At 49.6% G+C, this 17,145-nt stretch overlaps 1 protein-coding gene across 1 annotated transcript; it reads left to right on the plus strand.

The window, feature by feature from the left end:
* Positions 1-14,873: 14,873 nt before the first annotated feature.
* Positions 14,874-15,872, plus strand: NPBWR2 (neuropeptides B/W receptor 2). Its single transcript, XM_010073361.1, has one exon. The coding sequence runs from the start codon at positions 14,874-14,876 to the stop codon at positions 15,870-15,872; it is 999 nt and encodes a 332-aa protein (XP_010071663.1).
* The last annotated feature ends 1,273 nt before the right edge of the window (positions 15,873-17,145 follow it).

Raw genomic sequence — 17,145 nt, forward strand, 5'->3', positions numbered from 1 at the left:
AAAACACCAAACCTGAGTCTAATGCTACTCTTTCTTCTTCCAGTTTCTGAGACTATTTGCCACCCCCAGCTTCATTCCCCATGGATCTAACTCACCAGTGTCTGTACGGAGCAGAGGAAAAGCACCACCAGGTCTTACACAGACCAACTTTCCCTTTGAGGCCACCCCTGCCACTAGACCCTGGTAGAAGAAGACCTGATCCTCCTGGCTAAAGGTGTGACATTAACTGGGATCAATTTGCTTCTCGGACTTTATACCACAGCAAGTGCCAGTGCTGGTGATCCCTGTTCTGCCGCCCTGCTCAGCACCGGAGCAGACGAACCCTCCGGCACATGGTTAATTAACCTGCAGACAGCTATGGGGGAGAACGTACCACCAGCAACCACACGGAGAAACAAAAGACTGGGCATTAATAGTTCGCGTCACAGATGAAACCGAGGAGAGATTATTTTAACTCCCAGGAAGAATTTTTTTTAATCCTAAATTCATTCTCCAAGCAGAACGATAACCCTATTGAAAGCTTTTGGTCTCCTCATTTGGCACAAACGGGTATTGCAAAGGTTTGCTCCTGGATCATAATTGACTTTCAGGATTTAATATTGTTCCTGGTTGAGATGCAGAGATAATATTTCAGAGCAATACGAGCTGAGCACGCAGGGTGAATTTTCACCTCCAGACACTGAGGCCATGCAAGCTGATACCTTCTCACCTCTATGTAAAGACAATTATCAGTACGTCACCCATGTGCCATGCGCTTCCCAGAGCTGTCCCTCTGTGGCCCTCCACAGACCCCCCTCCCGAGCAATCACCGAGAGCATTAACAGCACATGGCATTTCGTGCCAGCTTTCCGTCACCCTCCCCTCCCGAGCCGTCTCCAGACACGGTGTGTGGGCACTGCCTGACAAGCCGACAGCAGCAGCATTAACCTGTCGCCTCGCTGACACCGAGGTGCATGTCACAACTTCACGTCAAGAGCAGAGAACAAACGATTCCCGGCGGGTCCCACGCACCCCGTGGGGACCTCGGGTGGCTGCAGCTCCAGCACGAGCCCTGGCGCACGGGGGAGACCCAGCCCGGGGCACCCCAGGGGTGAGGTGGGACCTGACCCGAGCACGATGCTGCTGGGATGAGACTTCCACGGAGCTGGAGATCTCCTGGAGGGAACAGCGGGAGTGTGAGGCTCTGCTTGAGTTTGGCAGGAGCTGCATCTTGCACGCTTTTGGATGGTTTTGTCTGCTGCTTAGTAAACCGTTCAACCAGCAAAGAAAAACCTTATCAGAAAATAAATGAATAATAATTAGGTTTTGGAGAGACAAAGATGCATATTTAAAAAACATTTTAAAAGACCAGCTGACCCAACTGTCTTTTCTTGGTTTGTGACCCAGAGGACTCTGCTGAGACACGAGGAACCAACTCAACTTCATGAGAAGTACAATTACCAGCCCCTAACCTCACCGAGGCAGGTCTGACAGACCAGCTAGCATTGCCACCAGCGCTGGCCTGATGCTTTGCTTTGTTATGCTCCAAGGGCACTTCCACCAAACAGCTCTGCCATGGCCCAGTGACCCTCCTGCAGGAGCCAGGCTCTGCTGTGGGTCCCGCCTGGCCATCCCCTGCTGCCACCTCTCCTGCTGCCTGTCCCCCCAGGAGCTGCTCCCAGGAAAGATTACTTTTAAGCAACAGGATGGAAATGGGTCATCATGCAAGTTATTTATGAACATACAGAAAGAGACCAAATCCACAAATTTTTCATCATGAATTATTTGCCCAAGCAGAGATACAGCTCCTTAATGAGGCCCCTGCAGCACCACAGCTCTGAGCCTGGTACTTGAGCCAAAACCCAAGGCAGCGCGTCCACGGGATGCTGCGCCTGAACTCGGATCCACGGCGAGGCAATGAGCCTGGTTACAGCACTCTTCAGAGCTGAACTCGCATCCGAGCAGAGTTTCTCTGCATGACACCCATCAGTTCAAGCAGAGCCAGCTCAGAGCTCCCCAACACAGCAGCTCACACCCAGCCCCGATCCGGAGGACTTTGAAATAAATGTATTTCATTTAAACAGCCCCTTGCAACCGCCCAGGGCAGCTCATCAGGGAGCAGAGCTGGGGACAGGAGCACCGCAGTGAATCGCCCTCGATCGCTCAGCCCCAGCCCTCCCGCCGCAGCAGGTGGCCACATCGCCTGGCACAGCCACCTTCGGCTTTTGAAAATCAGCGAGTGGCTGGGTGGGTAATGACAGGTAATTAGCGGGAGCCTGGAGTGCCCCAGTGAGCTCCCGTCGCTCTCCAAAATGGCACATCTCAAGGGGTTCACTATTTGATACCAGCAGAACAAAGAGCTGATTGCAAAATGGGGGATTTTTTTTTTTTTCCAGGAGACAAAATACAGCCATCTAACAGCTGGAAATTGCCCTTTTCTCCAGGCGGAGGAGGGGGCTGCTCAGCAGCACGAACGCTGCTGCCTGGGGGGACTCCCGAGGGACCCTGCTGCAGGGATGACAGGAGTCCAAGGCAGGCAATATTTTCACCCAGAAGAAAAAGTTATGCTAAAAATATCGAGTAGCTCTTCATATGCATAAAAAGAGCCAAACTCGCTCTGGAATAATTCACAGGATGAGCTGAAAGCAGCCCAGGTATTTTTACCTGTTTAATGTTTAGATTTTTTGGGTACTTTCTGCAAGGCAGGATGCATTAAAGGCACCTGGGCAAGGAGGTGATAAGTCCGTAACCACACCTGGCTCAGGAGCTGCTGCTCCTCTGTGCCGGCAGGATTTCATCCTCGTGCCAGGCTGGGAACATTTGGTCACCTTCAGACACAGGGACGGGCTGTGCTGTTCATCAGGCTCGATTGACCACCCACGATAACACGTTCGCATCCCATTGCCATTGACGTAGGAAATCCAGGAGGATTTTGTTTGTTTAAATAAGTGACAATAAGGCCATGAAGAAGGAATTAAAATGGGCAATCACAAACACTGTAAGTTTTAAAAGTTACTCCAAAAGCCCGGACGATTAAATTTGTTTGATTTTATGTACGAGATTCTTCCATGTGAAAATTGGGAGCCATCAAATTGCATTTCCAAGCACTAAATTCAGACCAGGCACAAAGACCCCAAGCACAGAGGCACAGCGAGCAGGCAGGAGAAGAAACAAAGACGACAGACATTTGTACGGAGATAGAAATGGAAGTCTGGGTTTTCCAGCCGTTGCAGAAAGTTCCATAAATGATCACCTGCCACCTCCTTCCCTTCACTTGTGTGGACATCACTGAACACACTCACGGATAAGAAAACATCTGGCCAGCTGAAAACCAGGGCTAGAAAAAATTGCACATGTCGGAATGGAAGGACAACAGAATTAAATGAGCTGCCTTACAATAGCAAGGTGCGACGGAGAGCAGGAACGGCTGAGGCCAATAGATAGATGAGCACATGGTCTATTCTGCTACAAAGATTTCTGACAAAACCCCTGATAACCCAAAGACAGCGTTTTGTCCAGCAGAGCTGGTAGCAACCATGTGCTGTAGTTCAGTCGTTGGCAACAAATGAAAATCGCCTTGGAGCTCATTTGGTCCACTGCAGATTTTTTTTTCTTTTTTTCATCCATAAAATGTAATTACACCTCCTCTTTGGAAGAAATGACTGCTTTGAGTGGTTCGATGCAAAGAGTTTTTTCCCATACCCACTTGTAACCAGTCACTGAGAGAAGTATTTTCTCAGAAGATCTCTTCAAAAATTTGGAGTTATTTTTACCATAAATAACTTTGTTATTTTGTTCCAAATAATAAGGGAATTCAATTGTGTTCCTTTAGCTTTAAAGAAAGTGTCTCTTCCCACTCCTTTGGAGACAAGAGCAAAACGCTTTGCTGCAGAAAAACAAAGTGAGGAAGAGAAAGTTTCTTTCCCCTGAGCTGCACAATACCAAGAGCAAAACGAGCAAGCAAAAACCCCCCAATTTTCAGTTCTTGTAGTTTAAGAGGAAAAACTCTGAGGATCAGAGCTGAAAAAAAAAGGGTCTGCTGGGGTCGGTTTGGGTGGCAGAGTGGAGACATACCCCTGTGGTCAAGCAAAACCAAGGAGAACTCAAGACTCCATCCTGCAGAAAATAAATATTCCATTTGACCCAAATTCTTCTCAAATCCAAGCAAGTCAGGGAGGCTGGGGTATCTCCCCAAGCTCTGCTGAGCCACCGGGTACAAACCAAATCATCCCCGTGGTTCCAGACCTGCTGCCGGCCGGGCAGCGGCTCCCCAGCTCCAGGGCAGGGATGCTCCCCCGGGACCTGCCTGCATCAGCCGTGGGACTCTCAGGATCTGCCTCTACAGCTGCCCCCACATCCCAAAAGCTCCTCCTTAAAAATCTGCAGTTTGGGATTTTGCTTCTTGTTGTAGTTTTGACCCAGAGCAAGAGAGAGCACTTCTGGACAGACCCTCGTCTCTATGCTGGGCATTACATGCATGATATCCACGTATCATGGAACAGACCATCGGCCAGTTTGGGTCTCAATCCTAAACCCAAGGTCGAATCCTGGGCTGGTCACTGGGGCTGTGCTCCCTCCCAGCTCCTCCTGCCCCTGCAGACACAGGCACAGCAGAGAAGCTGGAAAGTCCTCGACTGTCCTGGCAGCAGCTCTGCCCATCAGTGTGTGATCAGCTTGTCCCCAGCACAAACCCCAACAGCCTCACACCAGCTGCTGGGAGGAGCGTTCACTCTGTCCCAGCCCAAACCAGGACACTTCCCTATCTGCCTATTGCCTGTCTTAAATCACACCATTTCTCCATCTTTTCTTCCCAGATAGTTGCATGGATTTGCTGCTGGCTGGACACTCGGAGCCTTGACACCACCAAGTCAACAACAGCTTGCTACTGGTCTCCAAAGGCTTTGGATCAAGTGCAAGAAAATAGAGCAAAGAATTTCCAAACAGAGACCCTAGAAAAACTAATAAAATGCTGCCTGCCTGTGTTTGCTGCAGGGAAGGATCAGCTTCCCTGTTTAGTGCTGCTTATTAAGTCATTACAAACAATTAAAGCAGCAAAGGGGAGGAAGACGGAGCTATCGTTTCCAGCTCCCCAGCCTGCCTCGCTGCCCCCCGGCTTGAATTTCACAAAGAAAGAATCCCTCAGCAATTGATTTCCTGCTCGTGAAGTACAGCAGGCAGACATCCTGCCTTTCCTGGCGAGGAAGGCAGATGAAAAGGAAAATTGGCCTCGATGTTTTTTTCCAAGCAGCTCGGCTGCGATGGCAAATCTCCCCCTGGCAGGAGGCTCCTGCAGGAGCATCTTTCTGTGGAGCAACAACCCACTGCGGATGCACAGAGAGCATCGTGTGAGCATCAGTGACCCCCGCGAGGACAGACCCCCCCATCCAGGCTCAGTTTTTGCTCACGAGCAAGTCCCAGAAGAAAACTCGCAGCGACTGCATTTCCCCACAAGTAATTTCCAGCCAATTTTTCTCTTCAGCCATTCTGCCTTCCACCAAAGCAGCGTGCCTGGGATCGCTTCGGAGCGGAGCAAACAGCTCCATCATGGGTAGAAGCGCCGGGAAGCAGCAAGATGCCCAACAGCCAAGACAACACAAACCCACTTATCAGCCCATCCCGCATCTCCTGGACTCGTTTGAATGTTCAAGAGTTAAAAAGCCAACCAGTTCTCTAGCTGCGCAATCCAAACGTAAGGGACAGGCACAACCAGGGACAGGCACAACCAGCCGCGATGCAAGTGCACGGTGGCAGAGATCCAGCCGGCAGAGACGCTCCACCACCCCCAGCGATGCCAGCTCCATTGCTGCTCACTCACTGTTTGGGTCACTTCTGCTGCTTTTAGGTTAAGGACACATCTCACACACCACAATTGTGTTTTCCCTCCCTGCAGCCACATGAAAATGATCTGCTGATCACCCGTCTTTTTCTCACCACTTTCTGGCCGCTATATTTTTTCCCATATATCATGGGCAAAACTGAGCTTGGTTTCATGCTGGAAACAAGCCCATAAACTCTTCTACTGATTTAGATAGTCAACAAATCTACAAAATCTCAATTTTTCATGTGTCCCAGGGCTCCCAGAGGTGGGAACACCAGCGACAGGTAGCAGCATCATGTTCTACCTGTCTCATGGATGTTTTTTCCTTCCAACCCAGAAAATCCCATCTCTTGTAGGGCCATAGGAGGATCCTGGCTGCTCCACAAAATACACAGCAAGCCGAGCAGGAGTGCTGCAGAGCAGCATCGAGGAAAGAGAGGAGGTGCTGCTACAGCCCAAAAGCTCTTCTCACCTTAAATCCTGGCCAGATAACAGAGATTCAAAGTCTCAAGAATAAAAAGCACTTCTGTTCCTGCACAGCCCAGCTGCTGAGCCCATAAACCCGCAAGAGAACAGACACTGCCGGCGCCTGAGCGCAGAGTAAGGAGCTCATCACACCCTCCCTGTAAATTCAGATATATTATTGGAGATGTGTTATTGATTGCCAAGTAACCTGCAGAGACACACAACTACTCTGCAGTTATCTGGGACTCACTAAGCAACACAAAAAGGTTATTGATGCGGTTGGGGAGCGTTTCTGTGCAGCGTGTGCTCCTGCACCTCCTGATATCCATGGCGGGGAAATGCATCACTTAACGTTTACAAGAAGAAAGAAATTCTTATTATTAAAAAAAAAAAAAAAAATTACTTCCCGGCAAGGAGCCTCAGTGCGAGTTTGCAGAAGTCGGTAGAAATGGGCCATTTACAAGGAAATCATTTTCCTCTGCCTTCAAGTGGGACTGAGAAGCAGGTGGAGATGGAGAGGTCTCCCAGAGCCTGAGCATGCTCCTTACTGATAAAATGACACTGATATTACTGAGAATCACCGGTATTAGAAGTGGAAAGACCTATTTGGTCATAACTCAGCCCTCCAACACTAAACACCTTCTCCTGCTCAGTCAGCTCTTGTCTGAAATCATTCGCCTGGCAGGAGGCTCTGCATCATTCCCAGTAGAAATTATTCCCACTGGAAAATGCAGAGGCATATATTTATTTATTTTCTTTTTCTGCTTCTCTCCACCAGCATCCGAAGCATCATCTCTATAGCATGGTTGTCTAGAATTAAATTCCATCTATAGGATTTCTGCTGGGGAGCTAACTTTCCCCAGCACGCTGTGAAACCCCCATCAGTGACCTGGCAGCTTCAGTTCCCCAGGGAATTAAATTATGGGATGTTGCCTGAGGTCCAAATCAGATTTTAAAAAGAGAAGAGCCAGGTCCTACAGACCATTGCTGCTTTTTTGGTTATTTCTGGTGCACATACCAGATCCACTCCTGCCACTCCTCCACCACACTGACACATCCATCAAGGATCACGCTCTTAAAATTGAATTGTCATTATTTGGCCACGCAAATTAAGACAACCTATTGAAGCAGGTCAGGCTGGTGTTAATTGCAAAAGTGAGCAGTAATAAGTGATTGCAGTCCAAAGCCATAGAGTCAAGTTTTGCTAAGCTCACATTAGACCTCCTGCTTTTCCCTTTCTTCCTTAGAATAATCGATGGTATCGTAAACCTCGTATTCCACTGTTTGTTGGCCTGAAGACTGCACGGAGAAAGTTGCCGGCTCTGTATAATTGCACTGGAAAAGGTTCTGCCAAAAGACAGATTTCATGTGTTGTCTTTTTCTTTTTTTAAACAATGAACATTGTACAAAATATTAAAACATTTTTCTAAAACGTGATATTACAACGAAGATGAGTCATTTCACTGTCATAACACAGGCAGGGAGGGGAAACCGGAGCAAACAAAGCAGCAAATTCATTCAGCAGCAATTTGCGCTCCATCACCCTCTCATGATTAGGCTTTTAGACCAGAGGAGCTCTGCTACTTAAGACGATGAGGTGACACATTTAGCTGTTGCTTAGAGATATTGGAATATATTGCACAGAGCTTGCCCCTGGGCAACCATCCCTGAAGGGCTCCGAGCTGCTTTTCCAAGGATGCGCTGTAACCCTATTGCAACGCCGCTGCTTGCAACTCCTGACAGCTTCCAGGCAGGTCAGGCAGCGACAGCAAAGGTGACTTTTCAGAAGCAACAGTTCAAACGTCATTAAAAAAGTCAAAGTGACAACTCGTATCACCTGGAAGCAGCACAGATACCAAGGGCTTTTAGCAGCTGTATGATCGCCAGCTGAATAGCAGCTAAATAATGTCAGGTTCCTGCACAGGGAGCCACCAGGCTGCAGCACCAGCCAGCACATGTGTCCTGCCCAGCCCTCGCCTGCCAGCAGCACACGGTAGGAAGGATACTGTGGACCGGAACCAGGAGAAGAGCCATCTCTACCTGCTGACTCACACCCATTTCTTTTCCACCCAATTAGGGCAACTGACACCTTTTTATTTCTCTTTACTCCCATCCTTTTAAACTAGGATTTCTCCTTGTTACCTCTGCAATCCAACAGCTGGGCTGGAGAACCCCTCGCAGACCTGCCACGCTCATCTGCTAAACGCAGCCAGCAGGAAAACAGAATCCTGGTAACATTTCAGCGGTCATCATTAGTTTCAAGAGTTAACAGCATTCCAAGACAGCTGCAAAAGTCTGCAATTAGCAGCACCTTAGATCACAGCAGCACAAGGCACCGTCACATAGGCTGATCTTTCCTCGCAGGCACAGGTCCCGCAGTCAGATCACGCAAAAGCTGTGACTCACGTGGACTGAAGGAAGAAACCTGAGATAGGGAACAGGGAAAGCTCCAAACCCAGAAGACAAATCGATACGTGGATTGATCCAGCAGATTAATTTCCCCTGTTTCCAGATAGAGTGAAGGAGGATGTGGCAGCAGCATCCCCGCACTGCTCAGCTCCATCGCAGGACACACTGTGTTCCAGCCTTTGTCCTCTGCTCGTGGCAGCACCGACACAGCACGGGGAGCTCCAAGCTGCTGCCGCCACCTCCAGCAGCCACCCCGAGCCCCACACACCCCACAAAGGAGCTGAGCAGCACTGAAAAGAGTGACAGTCCCCTTCCAGAAACCCTGGCTCAGGGCAGAAAAATAACCAAAGAACAGACTCAATTCCAGCCCTGGGGAAAAGCAGAGAAAAAAATGCTGTAGAAAAAAAAAAAGCATCCTAGAATGGAAACATACTTTAATTTCCCTCTGGAACAAGGCTGTTTGAAGCCAGACCAACAGGAGGGAATAAAAATGAAGGTGTTTAAAGAAGCCACATAGTGTTCTGCCTTCACTCTTTAAATTCTCACCGATACATACAAATTGCAACACTGCCAGAGCTCCGTTAATTAACAGCCGCTGCCAGCACAGCAGAGGCAGTCCGGCAGCACCAGCTCCTTGCTGGGAGCCCGGCATCCCCTTGCCACGCCGCTCACCGCCTGTGGCTGGATCACACCTCTGGGAACATGTCCTGGCCAGGGCTGTGCTGGCACCACGGGGCTGGGAATGTCCTACAGAAGAGCCAGGGTCTCCAAAAGCTGCTGACCCTTTGCAGGAGCTTCACAGCCCTCTTCCTGGCTTGCAGGAGGGGAACAAACAGCTCCAGCCGCCCAGCCACCACCTCCCAGTGCTCCAGCTTTTGTTCCCCATCACCTCTGGTCTGAGGAAATTACTCATACAGCATTTGTCTTGATTGCTCCCCTGCGGAGGCAGAGATGGGGCAGTTATTGATACATCTGTTGTCTGACAAGAACAGGCCGTTTATAAGACTCATTACTCTGATTTTCTTTAAAGCCCCCCCCAGCACCACTTTGCCTTCACTGCAGCTTGGGGCAGCGTTGGATGTGTCACCGGCCGCTGGATCCATTGCAATCGTTACTCCTATTCAAAGGCACTTTTGTCACCCACAATTCACCAGTTCACTAGTGGAGACATCTGCACTATCCTCATCCCCCCCAAAAAATCAGCACCTACACTCCTTGCCTGGTTCCCAGGGGTGTCCCACAAGGGGAGCACCATCCTTTGCCTCAGCCAAACAGCTCACTTTGGCTGGGGAGGGTTGGGAAGGAGGAGGACATGTCCCAGCTCGTGGCAAAGGGGGGAGCATCCAGCACTGGGGTGATGAATAAGCTCAGCTTCCTCCTCTCCAGCTCACCCCAACACCCGCCAGCCTCCCCTTTGCTGAGCCAGCAGCACCTCAAGGAGCAGGATGCAGCCCCTGGGGGATGCAGCTGAAACCTCTACACATCCCCAGGCTGGGACCAGAGCAGCTCTGGGGACACTTGGCCCCAAGGCAGAGGTGACAGCCCAGGGAGTTACCCTGCAATCAGTAACCTGCCCAGGCACGCTGGCTCTGCTCACCAGAAGCCATCACCGACAGACCATTCGATCTAGTCAGTTCTGGATGTTAACCTGCGGTGCTGTACTACCTTTTGAGAAGCCTGAACACCTCACACAAATAAATCACCTTAATAACCAGCGACTGCAAGACAGTCAGGCGAGAACATTGTGTTTCGGTGAGCAAGGAGTATTGATTGTGTATCTGTGTCCTTGAGATGAACTTGACTCTTTGACAGCAGCAGGAGCCCAACAAACCAGGATTATCCCCCTGCTCATGCCTCGGGGTGGGGTGTGAAGCAAAGCAGTCTCATCAAACCCGACCCAGTCCCAGGACTTCTCTGGTGGCTGCGGGAGCTCCATGGTCCTGCCCAGGGAGGGTGAAGCAAAGGGCTGCTGCTCTCTGCCTTGGCTGCTGGGCGGGATGCTGAGCCCAGCCCTGCACAGCCCCTTCTGCCAAAGCTGGCAAGTAAAGAAAGGGGGAAAGCAATCCCTTCGGGTGTCCAGGAAAGCCAGAGCCCTAGGACAGCAGTCCCAGTCCAGATCTGACCTGTTTGTGTGATTGCACCCTGCTCTGGGCCCCAGCCTCTGAGTCAAAGCTCCTCTCTGTCTCTGCAAATTGGATCTTCCCAGGACAAAAGGACTTCTTCCTTCATCAAAAGTACTGAAGCTTGGTTAGAGGTGGCAGCTTTCTGCCTGAGATGACAACGCTTTAGCCAACATGCCCTCACGGGAGGGCTGAAGCGCCACAGCAGGCTTGGACAGCATCACTCACACAGTTGGTGGGGCAGTAATCCCATTATTTGAGCACATCCTTTGCAGTGCTCACCAAAAGCAACCCAGGCAAAGGATGCTTCTGTCCTGCCTGTCCCCAGCAAGGTGTGAGCTGCTGCTCAGCCCTGCCAGTGATGGAAACTCCTGATACACCCCAGCCACTGCCAGCAGCACAGCTCTCCGTAACTCCAAAATGATGGATGGCCTTCGTCTGGAGTCAGCAGCATGTCAGCTTTATGATGGCAATAAAGCACCATTGCTTCAGCCTCGTGGGGGATTTCCCCCTCCCTGATTTACTGCCTTTTCTCTGTTTGCACAGTTGACTCGAGCTGTACAGTGTGAACACGGGTCTCAAGGAGCAAAGTCCATCTCCAGAGCATGGATTTGCCAGGGACAGAAACTTTGTCCCTCTTGCACTGTGCTGGCTATGGGGCTGTCAGCACATGAATAGGTCCAAGTGGCTCAGAGGGAAAATACAGCTCACGTCCTTTGTAACAGCAACTCCAAACCAGGGCTCGATTCTCAAGGCTTCGTGCCACCGTAACATTTACAATCAAGTGGAAGGGACACCTGGCCAGAGAAAACAAGATGAATAAAACATCCTCTCAGCCTTCCCTCCAGGCACTCCCTGTTTCTCACCATGCCAACACACACAACGTGCCTCCTCTGGGCTCAGCCAGCAGCTCTGGTCGCTGAGATGTTCCCTTTGTTGATGGAAGTGCTCCTGCTGCAAAGCAATTCCATGCAGGAATTTGCGGTTGTTCTCCCCAAAGCAAGGGAGTTTGACTGCAAACCTGTTCGAGGAACTAGGCAAGGACCACAGCTCAGAAAGCAGGGGCCAGGAATTTGTGCAGGGGATATAGAAGAAACAAAAGCCCCTCTACTCACCCCAGACAAGATCAAGTTTTTAAGTCTCCATCTCATCTCTGACAAGGTTGTTTTAATCAAACACATCCTAAAGGCATGCAGGAGACCGTGCTGCCTACAGATAATGAGAAGTAGGTGGGGGATGCAGCCCCAGCATCACCCAGCAGGCACAGCCAGCTCCTGCAGCCCCCCCAGCTCCCATCCCCCCTGAACATGTCCCTGGACACCCAGCGCCTGGACACACAGACACCGTGACAGCCAATTCCAAGATAACATAGTTTGGGGACTGAAAAGTGCACGTTATGCAAAAAAACCCCAAACAAACAAAAAAAACACACCAGAAAGCCACGCCAGAAGGATTTTCAGAACAAAATACTTTTGTACCCTTTTGCCCTGGAGAATAGTTACAGATCAGTAAATTTAACATCCCCCTCTCCCTGAAATTCTTTATCTTCCAGGATTTTCTTCTCTTTAACAGAAGCAGCAGCAATCCCTGGAAAACTGCCTTCCCCCTGCAGACCCTTCAAACCCCCTTTTCCCTTACCAGTACTTACAAACCGCAGCAGCTTTCCCCAGACAGGCAGGAGGAGGGCTCGGGGGGGGGGTCTGTCATCTGAAGATATATCATCCATACCATTCCGAGGGATCGTCTTGGGCAATCCTCTGTTTCTGTTTAATTTTGCTGAGGCCTAATGGCTGGTCAGATTTTGGTTGAAATACACCAAATATCTGTCAGTGTTGTACACGGGGTGTAAAAAAATTACCATCTGCTGAAAAGTCAGCTCTACCATGGCCTTAAGGGCTTAACTCCCTGAGTGCAGTGAAGTGCTTTGTTCCCACCCAGTTACTGGTGCACAATAATCTTGCCAGAAAAGGGTAAATGTCCCCAGAAAAGGAGCAAAGTCAGACAGAGCTCTTAGCTCCATGGTTCATTTAAAGGAGGTGACCCGCTTGGTTAAATGATGCTGCAGCTGCCAGGCACAGCACTGATGGATCTGTAGCACTGATGGATGCTTCATTTTGAAACAAAGGTCAGGCAACCTGCAGCTGGGGGACACATTTAAAAGACTAAAGGAGAACCAAAAGACCCTTGATTTCCTTTTTCCTCTTTTTACAGGGACATGAAGGTGAAGTGATCTTGTTGGGGGTTTTGCTGTATAACCTGGGGTGCATTTCTGCCAGGCTTCTCGGGACTCCTGCATCTCGTGCTGCATTTCCAAAGCCGGACCAGAGCCCCAGCTGGGGAAAACCAGCTGAGCTCCCCCAGCGCAGCTGAAACCAGCACAGCTCTGGCAAGGTACGGCTGTTTGTTTGTTCTTTTTGAGCACTGTAGTGTTGTGTACCCTCCTCCCACTCCCTCCCCCTCATTTGTGCATCTCCCTTTGTTACACCCAGCCAGTGCTCCCTGCTGAAGCCGTTTAACCCACCACTTCCCACCGTTCCCGCATCCCTCTCTCATCCAGCCCTGGGTGCTGCCTGTGCACCTCCACATCCCCCTCATTCCTGAAGAGCACAGCCCCACAGCATCCCCTGCTCACCGGCATCTACCTTATTGACTATTTCAATAACCCTGCAGAGAGAAAAAAAAACTTTTTTTCCCCTCTGCCCTTCCCCGATGCGAACAAGCGCTAATTGCTCAGCCATGCAACGCACGCACAGAGCCACCACGTTGAGCCGATTGCGAAGCCAGGTAACGTCAGCATCCCCCAGACCCTCCTCCAACTCGGATTAGAGAGAAGAGGCTGAGCAGTGCCGAGCAGCAGGTGCCGGAGGAGGACCCGGAGCCGCTCAGCAGGTAAGGGACACGCCAACCCTCCGGTCCCACTGCCAGCGCTCCTCCTGCTCGCTTTATCCCTGCCTGTGCGACACCAAAACGCCAGCGAAGCCAGGCACTTGTCTTTGCAGAGCCTGGGGACCACTTGCCAATTCTTTGATCTTCACAGGGGGAGGTCGGTTGTTTGTTTGCTTCCCTGCAGAGGAATTCTTGGAAGTACGGGTCAGACGATAGGGGTGGATGTGGCAACCGCTGGAGATGCAAAGACAGGGGGTAATTCTTGCTTTGACTCTAAAGTGCGTTTGCTTTCAGGGTACTTCTCCCCCTGTCCTCTTCCCTGAATAATCCCAAACTTGAGACCTACAGGTCAGTTTGTCCATCTGTGCCAAGTTCGTGTGCTGCCACCATTATTTGTCATGGGGGCTGTCTTCATGTTGGATAAGATCATAACCTACTCTTGCTTAAAGAGTTACTGAAATTGTGGGTTAAGCCCCTTTAACCCTTAGTTTTGGCAATACTCCTTGAACTCCATTTCTTCCCCCCGCCCCCCCCTCCTTCTTTTGCTAGGGAACCCTGGCAGTGGGGAGCAGCCGTGTCGGAAACTTCTTCATTGTTTGTGACATCTCAGCCGATGGAAAGAGCCTCAACTCCGCCACAAAGACAGGCGCTAATTAAACACTGCAACGCTTCTGTTCCAGCATGGAAAAGCAAGCGCTGTGCAAGTGAAACAGCAGCCATCCCTCCAGTCCTCCGAGGGCTGTGAATAGCCAACCAGGCACAAAGCTCCTCTCTGCCCTCCCTCTGCTTCTGCCAATCCTGAGGAGGACTCTCGCTGCAGACAGCTCAACTGGAGCCACTTGACTTCCCCAGCAGAAAAAAGACAGAGCTCACCGGGGGATGCTCTCAGAGAGAAGAGTTCTTGACTTATACAGGGAGTTATAGTTCTCTTTTGCTTTGTTCACAGAGCCTTATGTGTCTTTCAGTCTTTCTGGGTTTTTTTCCCTGATCACTTCAAAATCTAACTCCTCCAGGGGTGGAGGGCAGGAGAGCTGAGTTAGATGGTCCATGATGTCTCACAACCCCCTCTAGAAATAACACACTTCTAAATGAGACAGCAGCTGCTTCTCACAGGAAAAAAAAAAAAAAAAAAGGCTCTCCCTTCTGGGCTAGCAAGGCTTCCAATGCCATCTGAGGGCAGCCTGTGAGCAGCAGGCATGGGGAACAGCTCTCTTTGGGGTGATCTGAACAGCACCTGCAGCAACGCAGGCAACAGCTGCTACCTGGACAACAGCATGAGGTTCAACCTAACCTTCCAAGAGCAGGAAGACGATTTCTACGTTGTCCTCCCCGTGATTTACTCTGTGATCTGCGCTGTTGGGCTCACAGGCAACACTGCTGTCATCTACGTGATCCTCAAGGCCCCCAAGATGAAGACAGTGACAAACATGTTCATCCTGAACCTTGCTATAGCTGATGACTTGTTCACACTCGTCTTGCCCATTAATATTGCTGAACACCTCCTCCACTACTGGCCCTTTGGAGAAGTCCTTTGCAAGGTCATCTTGTCCATAGACCACTACAATATCTTCTCCAGCATTTATTTTCTAACGGTGATGAGCATAGACAGGTATCTGGTAGTGCTGGCTACAGTCAGGTCCAAGAGGATGCCACATCGTACGTACCGAGCAGCCAGGATCGTTAGTTTGTGCATCTGGATCCTGGTCACCATCATAGTTCTCCCTTTCGTCATCTTTGCCAATGTCTACATAGATGACCTGGAGATCAAGAGTTGTGGGCTCAATTTCCCCAAGCCCGAAAGGGTTTGGTTCAAAGCCAGCAGGATCTATACCCTCATCCTTGGCTTTGCCATTCCAGTATCCACCATCTGCATCCTCTACACCATGATGCTCTACAAGCTAAGGAACATGCACTTGAACTCTAACGCTAAAGCCCTGGACAAAGCCAAGAAGAAAGTCACTATTATGGTCTTCATAGTCCTGGCTGTGTGTCTCTTCTGTTGGACCCCCTTCCACCTGGCCACCATTGTGGCTTTGACCACGGACTTGCCCCAGACCTCCATGGTCATTGGGATATCCTACTTCATCACCAGCCTAAGCTACGCCAATTCATGCTTGAATCCTTTCTTGTACGCTTTCCTGGATGATAGTTTTCGGAAAAGTTTCCGGAAGATGCTGGAATGCAGAGCTTCTTGAAGAGTGGGTTGGGGCTCGCAGATCCCTTCCCTCCCACGGCTTCACAGGGGCACCTCTGCAGACCAAAGGGGTGGCTAAGGACTGTACAAACCCATCACATCAATGTTCTTTCTTTCATTTACATGTGATGTGTGTGTCTGTTTATCATTATCGTTCACATAGTTTGTCCTGCTTACTTGGAATTCTTGCATTTTTCCCCTCTGCACCTCCCAATGTCTCAAAGTTGTATTTCTATATTCTTATTTTTAATTACACGCTCTGAAGCGTTAAGGACAGAAAACTTCCTTTTCAGAGGTGTACTTCTGCTGCACAGTGGTCCTTTATTGCCATCTGCTGTACAGCACAGCCAAGCTGCAGACCAGTGTTCACATTCATGTGATGCTCCGTTCTTAACAGCTGTGTTCCTTGGAGGAGTGTTTCATGGAGCAGAGCTAACGAGCACTTCCAATGACACATCAATAAAATGGACAGAGGATGCAAGATGAGTATTTGGAAGAGAAAGCTAACAATTTTTATGTCCATCTATGTGTATACATGTGTTACAGCTTTGGTTTTGATTTCAAGGGATGTCTACTCTCCACCTCCACCCCAAGTTCCCCCTTTTCTGAGCTGTTAACACAAGTCAAATTTAAACCAAAAATGCTAAACACCACACCATACAAATACTACTGCAACTGTGATTTGTGTTAGAAATTACTTGTAGCTAATTGTTCCTGTTAAGTGCCAAATATATATTTAAGAGTGATGAATGAAATAAACCTCATGGAAAAAAGAGAGGCTGGTCGTTCTTTCACCAGAGAAAACTTATGCTACTTGTCCCATGTCTCTGCTCTCTATGTATTACATTTCACCTACTGTAAAATAAAATATTGTAGATTCATAACAAAATTAAGGTGTTTTATAAGCCACAAAAAAAATAATCACAGCAAGCACTGCAGAGTTCCTCTTTCAGTCCTTAGCAGTGACCTACCACAGCCAGAAGAGCACATGTGCCACAGCTCCCTTAGTTCAGCTCTGTATCAACCGCCAAAGCACTTTGTTAAACATGAGCAGATTTTTTTTTTTTCTTGGCCAAAAGCAATGCCAGAGGCTATCTCATCACCCCTGCAAAAACCAAAGCGCTCCCAGCCCCCATCCCAGAGAGCGATGCCCAGCTGAGTACAGCAGTGAGCTGTCTTGTAGGGTTGCAAGAGATGGGAGGTCTGTGAAAAGCTTATTCTCACATCCTTTCATCCCTGGAGGGTATATAGATTGCTAGTTTAAGAAAGGTTGT

Source organism: Pterocles gutturalis, unplaced genomic scaffold, assembly GCF_000699245.1.
Source record: "Pterocles gutturalis isolate BGI_N339 unplaced genomic scaffold, ASM69924v1 scaffold12277, whole genome shotgun sequence".
In the NCBI taxonomy this organism is placed as follows: domain Eukaryota; kingdom Metazoa; phylum Chordata; class Aves; order Pterocliformes; family Pteroclidae; genus Pterocles; species Pterocles gutturalis.